Source organism: Ostrinia nubilalis, chromosome 25 (assembly GCF_963855985.1).
Source record: "Ostrinia nubilalis chromosome 25, ilOstNubi1.1, whole genome shotgun sequence".
Taxonomy (NCBI): domain Eukaryota; kingdom Metazoa; phylum Arthropoda; class Insecta; order Lepidoptera; family Crambidae; genus Ostrinia; species Ostrinia nubilalis.
This window is the reverse complement of record NC_087112.1, coordinates 3,383,869-3,395,601: the sequence shown is the minus strand read 5'-3', so window position 1 is coordinate 3,395,601 and position 11,733 is coordinate 3,383,869. Positions and strand designations below refer to the sequence as shown.

Sequence of the window (11,733 nt, the reverse complement as noted above, 5' to 3'; positions counted from 1 at the left end):
TGCGCCTAGGCCAAGTGTCGTTAGTTTCCGTTACAGAAATTTCAATATTTTTATGTAGAAACCAAATCAAAAAATCTCTTAGCATTTTCTATAGCCTTATGTTGTTCCAACAAGCTATTCACAAACATACAATTTAAATTTGTGGTTTCTTAAAAAATCGCAATAATGTTTGCATGGAAAAATGGATTTTCGTGAAATTCTCCATACAAAACGCTAATTTCGTAGGTAAGGATCTAATATTTATTAAAGGTAAACTTACCTATTGGGGTATGGTGGAGGGTCCCCGGTTTTCCTCTTCTTGGTCGGCGGGGGGTCGGCGAGCGGGTCGAAAGCCTCGATCTTCACTTCAACCGCGTCTGGCACTATCTGCAATGAAGATAAGTGTTTTCTTAATATAAAAATTGTGGAAGTAGAAGAAAAAAATAAATTATTAGTAGATGTAAAGGGCTTTATCTCACGGCGACGTCCCGATTATTTGTATACGTGTTTTAACAGTGTCACGCAAAAAACCGATCCGTTTTAATTTGGAATTAATGGAATGGAAAATATCATTTGAAGCGCCACCATCATGGCAAACGTAAAATGTGACGCTGCAACTGCGCTTCTAGAAATTGTATGAAAAGTAGACGTGATGCATAGCGCGTCACAGTAGCGCCACTGCTGCACATCCTGCCTCTAATTTAAAGGCGCTTTACCATTTAAAGTTGGTAAATAAATATTGGGAATGACTGGAAAATCTTAAGATTTATCGTAGTCAGGACTTTTGCAGTAACATACCATTTTTTTAGGGTTGGATCCGCCCCTATCATCATCATCTCGGCCATAGGACGTCCACTGCTGAACATAGGCCTCCCCAATGCTTTCCATGCTGCCTTTTCCGGTTGGTAGTGGCCTGCGTCCAGCGCCTTCCTGCTGCCTTTATGATGTCGTCGGTCCACCTATCCGCCCCTAATTTCAATAATGTTCTGCAACCTGAATATTATTTAAAGCCTGAATAATTTACCTGAGAGGCAGCGCTCGTGGCGCGGTCTTCGTAGGCAGTCTGTAGGTCTCCCTCGTCCACTTCGATCTTGATCTCCGCGTATCTGTTGGTTCGGATGCAATTCGATATAAATGACAAAAATATAACCCTGTTTGAAATACAAAATTAGCTATTTTTGATATCCTTTAACGATTGTAACTACGCCTAAACAACATTCAAAGGGATCCACCCTACAAATGCCTATAAGTCAGATATTCAGAATATAGCAGTTTCCTGCGCTCAAACTGGTTTTAAATGTTTAGTTAGCTGTAAGTATTGTAAATCTGTCTTTTCAACTTTAAATTAGCAATGAAAACTCCTAGGCTTGTGTAAGACGTATTTTTTGTACCTATGCTACATCCTACTTCCTTCCTACTAATATTATAAATGCAAAAGTTTGGATGTTTGATGCTCTTTCACGCAAAAACTACTGAACGGATTTTGATGAAACTTTACAGTATTATTGTTTATAACCCAGAATAACATATAGGCTATAATTTATGAAGATCTGTGACAAACTAAATTTCACGCGGGTGAAGCCGCGGGCAAAAGCTAGTGTATTATAATAAAAGCTGTAAGTGTTCCTAATAAGTAAATTAAAAATAAATAAATAACAGTGCCGGATTAAAATTACTTGATGCCAATCGAAATGATACTTGCACTTTTACGAGTCTAAATATGCGACATTTTTTTTGGTGGCCACCAAGATATGATGCTCTCTAAGCTTTATAGGTTAATCCGGAACTGCCTCAAGTCGGGCATAAAACAAACTTACCTGTTCTCATCCGAGTCAAGAGTTGGTGCGTCGTCAGGGGAATCACAGCGCTTCATGGACGTGCCAGATAACGCCTCGCGGACTTTGCTCACTATCGCTTCGACGTCGTTCTGGAAAAACAATAAAAAATATTTTTAATGTAACTTCTGAATCTTTCTGGCCGCGCCCCTAGCAACAAATTAAAATATTGTAGTCTAGGTTAGTAAGTGGCACCAGAAGAGTAATTTAAAAAATCTATCTGTATTTAAAGAAAATCGACTTGAAACTTTTTGATCAAGTATTTAAAAAAAAAATCCAATTAAAATTTTATTTGCCAGCTTTGTGAACACGCAAGATGTTGAAATCACCGTGTCAGTGTCTATCATAAGATTCATAAGACCTGTCTTTCCCAGGGGTCATTCTGCACACGTGCCCAGGGCTTCGCAATCGAGAGATGTGCTTTACCATGAGTTTACGTTAGGCGTGCGCCAAAAAAGTCTATGAAGATTTTAATTCTCGAAAAGTAGCCGCTAGGGGTGCTGTACTTGCTGTTGCTTGACACTTTTGCCACTTGTCTAGGAGGAAAACAGGAGTTACAGCGTTGGGAAAAGTTCCATTGTCTAGGGCAGTCTTTCCCAAAGTGGGCGATAACGCCCCCTTGTGGGCGCTGCAGGCTTAAATGGGGGCGGTAAGAGACCCAGAAAAAAATCGGGACGTTGTGTAGAAGCTTGGGAGGCGTCACCTACTAGGAGGACTCTTAGACATCGACTGAGCTCGACTCTTGACTACAAAAATGGGGGGCGCTAAAAAATAATTTATTCTCAAAGTAGACTAAATAAGTTTGGGAACCACTGGTCTAGGGGAGCTATGTATCATAGCAAACACATTACCTCATTGCTTCCGGGTAGATCCGCCGATTTTATTCCGCGGGATTTATTTTACGTTTTTTGAAAAACTTAACAGGGATGCGTGCAAACTAGCTTAAACTGAAAGGTTAAGCAATAAGCTTTTTAGATCAGTGTGAGGCCCTTAGATTCAATCGTGATTTTAGAAGTAACAAGCGTCCAAATATTTTTTCACAAAATGGTAATGACGTTTTCCTAATGGTAATGATTTTATTAAAATGGTAATGATCTTATGTTAATGGTGATGACGAAATATATTTTATAGTAATACATTAAATTAAAATTACTTAAAAACTAAAATTTAAATATAATTGTTTAGCTAAACACCAATTTTATCTATGTTATTTTCCTAGCTAAGCACGTACCTATTAAATAATGGGTTGGAAATAAAAATAAATGTATTCAATATTTTAATGAATTTATTGAATTTGGAACAATACGGACATTAGTTAAATTTTTTTTACGTTCCTAATATTATTCAGAATCAGAAAAAATATATATTTACACCAATGAGGATTTTGATTGAAAAATATGCCTAGGTACTCTTACTTAGACTTACACAATAGTCAACATACAAGAAATGAATAAAAAAACGTGTTTTCGTAAACTAATAAAAAACCTTCTCATTTAAAAACAAAGCTTAAAGAACAATGGGACAAAACGTCCCCAGAACTGTAGCACTTTAATACCTACCTTGTATGATAGACCATGCTAATACCCGACCGATCTCTCTAGCTACAATCACGGCAAAGGTCCTTGACAGTGTGCTTGACTCTCTACTAGATAAATATTTAAAATCACATAATGCTCAATTCGGGTTTAAGCCTGGACTGTCGACCGAGAGCGCCATCCTTAGTCTTAAGCACACTGTCAGGTACTACACGGATCAGGGGACTTCCATTTACGCATGCTTCCTCGACCTCTCCAAGGCGTTCGATCTTGTGTCTTATGACATCCTTTGGGATAAGATGAGGAGGCAGGGCGTCCCGTCAGAAGTATCACAAATATTCCATTATTAGTATGCTAACCAGATTAACAGCGTAAGATGGGCTAACGTTTTTTCTGAGGAGTATGGGTTGCAGTGCGGGGTGAGACAGGGTGGGCTGACGTCTCCCAGGCTTTTCAACCTATACGTAAATGACCTCATTGTTGCCCTTAGCAGTATGCGTATCGGATGCTGGGTAGATGGTGTTTGTATCAACAACATAAGCTACGCTGATGATATGGTACTGCTGGCGCCAACAATGGGGGCTCTCAGAAAGATGGTGGGTGTGTGTGAAGCGTATGCTAAATGCCATGGCTTATTTGTATAATGTGAAGAAGAGCGAATACATGGTATTTAAGGCCGCCAGTAAATGTCCAAACGTGGTACCCGACCTCTTGCTGAATGGGGTAAAGTTAAACAGAGTCACTAAATTTAAATATCTCGGACACTACGTTACTGATGACCTTAAAGATCATGTTGATATCGAGAGGGAACGAAGGGCGCTGGCAGTAAGGTGTAATATGTTGGCTCGCAGGTTTGCCCGATGTAATGACCATGTCAAGATCACTCTGTTTAAAGCATACTGTCAGAGTCTATACACGGGAAACCTATGGACCACGTACTCGCAGAAATCGCTTGGCGTCCTTCGGGTCCAATATAACAACGGTTTCAGGGTGCTGTTGGGCTTGCCTCGCTTCTGCAGTGCTTCGGAAATGTTTGCTCAGTCAAGACTGCCTCGTTGCTCAGTAGGATACGGGCGAGCCCCAACAGTATCCTGAAGACCGTGGCGGAGAGGTACGACTCTCCTATTATCCGACATTTCCTTCGGCTACTTCTTACCGAACGGGTTGGATAATTAGTGGTATGTTATAATAAGTAAATTACTAACATAGTTGTATAAGGCACCCATTTACTAACCATGTGGATCATTGTTATCTTTAAATGAATAAATTGAATTGAATACTATAATTTTATTATATGACAGCTCAAGTGTGACATGTCTCAGAAAAGTTATATCAAAAATAAAAATTCATAAGCAACCCTGAAAAAATACATACAAAATCACTTTTGACCAACTTCAAAGGGCACGACAGCTTGACCCCGGGACAATTCGACCCCTGTGACAACTCGACCCCTGCTACAACTCAAACCCTGCGACAACTTGATTTTTTTCAACACTCAACACTTTTAACTTACTTCAAAATAATGGTTTCACGACTGCTGGACAGTGGCGGCGTAGCATGGGTTGGCACCCGGGGCATAGCACAGCACAGCATCCCCCGTCATAAGTCCTTAATGTAAGTAAGTTGGGTATACATATAGTGGGGACTAATCGCAACACCCCCCCCCCCCCCCCAATCATGGCATATCCTCGTTATACTAGCGCCAGTGAGTACTAATCTGCGTGACTTTTGTCACCCCCTGATGAGTGGCACCCGGGGCGGACCGCCGCCCCCTTACGCCGCTAGTGGCTGGACCCTACGACTGCTTAACCCTACGACCACTCGAACCCTCCGACAACTTGTACTTGTGACCCTGTGACAAGTCGAACACTGTGACACGTCAACCCCTGCGACTACTCTGAGCATTTATTGTAGATACAGTTCAGGCATTGATTGATGGAGCTAAATGGTTTACAATAAGTATCATAGTTGAATATTTTGGACTTGTCGTAGGGGTCGAGTTGTCCGGGTCAAGTTTTTGTAGGGTCGAGCTTCGTTTAAAGTAGGTTAAAATTAATTTAATCTTGTTATCGCAGGGGTCGAGTTGTCACAGGGGTCCAGTTGTCGAACTGTCGTAGGGAACCTACGACAGTTCGACCCCGATGACAACTATGATACTTATTGTAAACCATTTAGCTCCATCAATCAATGCCTGAACAGAATCTAGAATAAATGCTCAGAGTAGTCGCAGGGGTTGACGTGTCGCAGTGTTCGACTTCTCACAGGGGTCGAGTTGTAATAGAGATCGACTTGTCGCAAGGATCGAGGTGTCCAGGTCGAGTTTTCTTAACGCTCAAGCAGTCGTGATACCGTTTGAAGTAGGTCAAAAGTAATTTAATCGAGTTGTCGCAGGGGTCAAGTTGTCGGAGGGTTCGAGTGGTCGTAGGGTTCAGCTGTCGTATGGTCCAGCAGTCGTGAAACCATTTGAAGTAAGTCAAAAGTGTTGAGTGTTGAAAAAAATCAAGTTGTCGCAGGGTTTGAGTTGTCGCAGGGGTCGAGTTGTCACAGGAGTCGAATTGTCCCGGGGTCAAGCTGTCGTGATACCCATTGAAGTCGGTCGATTTTGTATGTATTTTTTCAGGGTTGCTTATGGATTCTTATTTTAGATATAACTTTTTTCTGAGACATGCATGTCACACTTGAGCTGTCATATTATAATAAAATTATAGTATTATCATGTACTATCATATTATAAGGTAGGTATTAAAGTGCTACAGTTCTGGGGACGTTTTGTCCCATTGTTCTTTTAGGAAACCATTCATAGTCATCATTACCATATACAAAGTGTCATCACCATAAGCCTAAATGATATGGTAATGATGTTAATGGTAATGACGAAAACGATTTTAAAATTATATAAAAATAATTGTCACCACTATTGGGACACCTCAATATCGCCATTTTTTTATTGTAATCACATGCTACAAAGTGCTAATTATTAGAAAAATATCGATATATAAAACTTACCAAATCGCACAAAATGGGAATGACGCGAGCCGATGACAAACTGCGAGTGTCTCTCGTTTTCGGAGTTTAAAAAGTCTCGGAGCTGCGTAAATTTTACGTGCATTCTGTTCTGTTACGAGCAACGAATTGAAGAGTGGGACGCGCGGACACAAGCGGGGATAAGTCGCGTCGCGGCCACATTAAAGAACCTTTGATGCTGCCGCGATGGCTATGACGATTTCTCGTGACAATATTTCAATTCATGATTCCATTTTATTGGCTAATACGATTTCAATATAATTTTGTTATTTTGTCACGGTAAATATGTACATTTTAAATTTATAATCAAAATCTGGTCTGTGTATAGGTAAAGTAAAAAAAATTAAAAGACAACGGCAAAGGTCAGTATTTTTACTGTGATGGTAATGACGTTTAGTGCGTGTTTTCTTGATTATCGAAATAACTTGAAGTATTTAATCAATATGGATCATGGCGCCTTATGTGGAAACTTGTATGAATCGTTATTCAGAAGTTTAATTTACCAGAACTACAACAGTTATTTTTTTATCGATCGGAACATAAGTTTTTTACTGTTTCGCGGATTTACCCTTCCGCAAGGCGCGCGCATCACGTGGTGCCTCGTGTGGCGCCTTTGAGCGTCGCACGCGCCGCACGCGCGCTCGCCGCATTGCACGCACGCGTAAACAAACCTGCGATGATGTTGAAATTCTATTTTTGGACGAAGTGGAGGTATTGTTTGCATTCAATTATCTTTTAAGCAAACATTATTATCTAGTACCAGTCAGCGACAAATAATTCGTGACACCGAAAGGCAAATAAAAGTTGACTACACAATCTTATTCCAAATTGTAATAAAGACGCGTTGCGAACTTTGTGGCTACTTTGGGTGTCATGAACTATTTGACGCTGACTGTACCAATTGGATTGCAAAGTAAACGCCGCGTTTAATTTCTGTATTAAGTAGGTATACCTATGTCACCCAACAAGAGTTGAGGCCTATCAACATAAGCAAAGATTTGTATACGCTGTCTGCGCTGAGACGTCTTGCGTAGGCACTTTTACTGACAAGTGCTTTCGGTCTCGCTTGCAGACATTTAACAAGAGCGAGGTATTCAATAGATATTTGAACTTCAATCGACTCAACTTTCGTTGAGTGACCTTTGCCTAAGAACGTACTTCATTGAAAAATGCTAAAATCTCACCCAGTTATTGCTATATTGCACAGACCGCATCGCACAAATTGCTCAGGCTGCTCGGGTTGCTCGTGGCGTGTGTCTGCTACTTCTATAAATAAAGAAATGAACGTATATTAATAATAAAATACATTAAATATGTAATATGAAAGTGAATTACCACGAACGCAACGGATGCCAGCCCTAAGGTTTTTGCAAGATCTTTCAAATGCAAACACAGTACCGTGGTTTAAGTACAGACAAGATAGTACCTACTCGTTTCCACAGTAATCCAGTTTTACGGGATCCAGTAATGCAGCATCTCGCAAAACTAGATTGCTGTGGAATAGAGCACTAAAACGGAGCAAAGAAATTAACCACCCAAATAAAGCCCCAGGCCGATGAGATTTCGAAATTCCAACCAACCAGCGTTGCCAGTTTTTTTTTTCGCCAAGTCGGGACTTTGGTACTTTTTGAGTGAAAATAGCGGGATTCTTCCGTCAGAAGCGGGACATAGTAAAAAAACGTATAGTATAATCAAAGGTTTTCAAATATTTCTCTTTTTATTTGACTTAAAATTACGTTTACGTGACAATAGATAGCAAAAGTAGCCATTGAAAATGTATTTTAACAAAAAAATAATATTTAAAATCAGATTTACTGTATCGTTAAATTCGTCTTTAGAATAAAAAAAGAAAAAAATTAAAAAAGTTTTATTCTTTAGAATAATATGGCGTTTCAAACAATAGTCTGGTGAAGTGAGTATCTCTCTCCGAAAAGCGGGACCGAGCCTGTCCCGCGCGGGACATTTAAATTTGATCTAAAAATCGGGACGTCCCGCCAAAATCGGGACGTCTGGCAACGCTGCAACCAACTGTCACGTTTTGTTAAAACCCTAATAGGGCTAGGGGTAGGTCCGATTCTTATTGCTAGTGGTGCCAGTTAGCTCAATCGGATTGTATATTGGTGTTTAAAAGTACATTTTTTGCGTTACATTTATTCACTGGTATCAACATTATTAGTATTTTATTATTGTAATCACCGTTGTGTCGTTGCTCCTTTTCATCAATTTCCTTCATTTCTATTTTTGAAACACATTCGAATACGCTGTTTTTTATGATAGCTTGATGTCTTTCCGAAAACTTTTTCACAGTCGCCGCTATACTTTTAAAGAACCTTTCTATGTCTTCGTCTCTCTTTTCTTTATTTTTTTGTTCAACCAGGAACTTCATCAAATCCGATGTGGGTATGTGATCGGTTACGGTTTGTTTATTTGTTTCTAAATTATTGGAACACTGAGGAGAAGTTGTATTAGTTGATATTAAAGGGTCTTGTGTGATATTTGTCCTGGGCGTGTCCGGTTGCTTATTGTAGATAGATTGAAAATCTTCATTTGGATCTGAAACATTAAGTCATATTTTTTGGTGATGCGATTACATTTGCATAAGTATTTTTCGGACTACAGATCGGGCAAAGCGGAAAAAAGGGAGATTGGGCGGACTTTCGTAATAAATCTCTACGCGGCTACACCGAAGTTATGAAGGTTGAGTGCGAAAAATTACCGCGTGGTGTTTCTTCTTCCAAATCAAGAATAATATTTGAAATGCTCGTGTTTGAACCTTGTTCAGTAACAGGCATAGTTTGACCTCGTCTGGAAAAAAGAATAATCAGAATTATTAATAAGTTCATCATCAATCACACGCCTTTCAGGGCCACGAGGAGAAAACCTCTATAAAATACAACTGAGGAGGGGATTTGTTGGCTTTAGCCGGACATGTTGGCTTTTATCAGTTTTATCCGTCTTGTCAGGCCAAATATTGTCTTGTCCGGCCTGTCTGGCTTTTTATTTGGCTGCCGCGCCAGGCGAAAGTCGAGCCACAGAATAATATGTAGCGCACGCATCAGGACGTTGGGCAACCGATGATGATAGTACTCACTCGTGAGCTACGACAATAATTGCAAAACTGACAAACGCCCCTCCCCCCAGTCACTTGTCCGGCTTTTAGGATAAAATGGTCCGGCCAAATGAAGCACGAGTCCGGCTTTTGTGTTTTTGGACCTGGCAACCTAATTAGGGGTTCCCTCGAAGCCCGAGAGGCTCACTCGTGAGCGAGCGGGCATGGGCTTCATTGCACCTGAGTGGCATTATTGTGGCGCCGCAGCGTCGATACAGCGAATTTAGAAATTAACAGAAGACAATTCAAGGCCTAGTCAAACCTGAGCGATTTCGCTGCCGCTGTGGGTAGAGGTACATACCACGCGGGTTTCGCTCAGGTATTTAGTATCAAGTACCGCGGCTAGAGCGGTTTTCTCTGCCGCAGACGGTAGCGAATACCGCTTAGGTCTGAATAGGCCTTTACTTTGCATACCTACTCTCGGCGGTCCGGCTAGGGTTGTCAACTTTGGCTTCACTTAAAGGTTTTCTTTTTTGAGGAATATCTTTTGAAAGGTATAATAAAGTTTCCTCTTGAGCATTTGTTTGAGAATCATAATCACATTGAACATTTGCATCGGCTGTTTCAAAAATAGCTTGAATTCCTTTATTTGCAAAATTTTTCGGTAATGGTAGGAGCAGCTCCGGAATTGATGTTTTTTTTAACGATTTTCGATTTGCATGAATTAAAATGCAGTTAGGACGAAAATGAGCTTCGCATACGCGAGTACGAAAGCAACTTGAATCTATTAAATCTTCTCTGTGGATCACTCTTAGCCACTCATTTCGCCTGAAACAAGATAAAAAAACTTTGTTAAAAAAATACCGTAACCAGGTTAAAACGAACCATCGAGATATAAGCAAATACCTACTTACCTCTCAGAATTAAGTGGTAGATTAAAAAACGACAAATCACAATTTAATGTTGAATTTAAACAGCCTTCCACTGAACAATTATAATAACTTCTCTTTTTTTCCTCCATTTTTGTGCAAAAAAGTTCGCATGTCTCAAGCACTCGTGCTCACACTACTAGTTCAGACTGGTTCACTTCACGACCGAAGGCAGATCTTTTTTGTGCTTCTGCATATTAGACTTGCAAAATGGTTGTTTAATGACTGTGTGTATGAATAATACTAGAAAAAATATTATAAATTATTTAGTTATTTTCTACATTATTCGGTACCAATAAATAATACTCATACAAAGTACCGAAAAAAAAATATTTTCATTTATTTCAAGGAGTCTTGTAAATAAAAAAATACTAGAATTCCTACCTATTTAAAATTTTATAAGCCTTTTATGGTTGGAATAAGTCGCACAAATAAAACCTCTCACCTATAGGTACCTACATAAAAATAAAAGTGGATAAATAAAGGAGCCTTCTCCTATAGATTCATCAATCATGATTTTTTCATACATACTTTGTCAGTCTAACTTCTATACCCCATTGATTTGATGAACTTTTGGTGGGGTAAAATGTGCACTAATGTAACTAACTACTACCTTTTCATTACTTACATTGACTCCTTGGGATAAACGAAGTATGAAATATATTTTCTTCTGATGATGAATGGAAGACAACTAATCAAACAAACAGTAAGTATAGCTAGAAACCATTTTACAAATCCAGAATACCTAGATGCACTTTAACACAATTTCGTAACAACTTCACATTCACAAATCGCAGCCTTCTGTTATCTTTTTTGTACCCGAGCAGAGATGGATGATGATCAGCTGGCTGAGGAGCAAGCAAGCCAAAGCAAGCTGTCAATGTCAAATACATCGTAGCGTATCCAAACAAAATAAGTTTGGAGCACTTTAGATACCAATACTGCAACAAAAAAAAATACAATCCTACAAAAATAAAAAGCGTCCGCTTTGCACTGAATCGTTTAGCTACCTAAGATTTTAATTTTGTCGCATTAAACTTCAAATGTACTGTTGTTATGTTGGTAACTTATTCATTCCGTAAATTAATGTGTAGGAATTAGGAATATACTTTTTACTGTGTAAAAATTATCTAGTACGTTATTTCGAAGCGCACAAAGACCAAAATAAAATTGTCCAGCATATTTTTTTTCGGATTCCTTGGCGCTTTTTACCTGGTTTCGTTAGTAGAGGTTGTGTTTTAGAACTAGAAGCAGGCGTAACACTAGTTCTTGGAACCAGCAACGAAGAAGTAGATTCTGCCTGATCCGCCTCTAACTGTTTCACTTCTCTTTTTATTTTCATTAAAGTTGTTTTTGATATTCCAGTAGCAGCACAGGTTCTT

At 39.4% G+C, this 11,733-nt stretch overlaps 1 protein-coding gene across 1 annotated transcript; it reads right to left on the bottom strand.

The window, feature by feature from the left end:
- Positions 1–2,731: 2,731 nt before the first annotated feature.
- On the bottom strand, positions 2,732–11,437 carry LOC135084073 (uncharacterized). Its single transcript, XM_063978814.1, has 8 exons — positions 10,980–11,437; positions 10,337–10,594; positions 9,897–10,250; positions 9,090–9,178; positions 8,570–8,926; positions 7,558–7,639; positions 6,942–7,044; positions 2,732–2,761 (listed from the first exon to the last, which is right to left on the bottom strand). The coding sequence occupies exons 2-8, from the start codon at positions 10,441–10,443 to the stop codon at positions 2,732–2,734; spliced, it is 1,122 nt and encodes a 373-aa protein (XP_063834884.1). The 5' UTR covers positions 10,444–10,594; positions 10,980–11,437.
- Between the last annotated feature and the right edge of the window lie 296 nt (positions 11,438–11,733).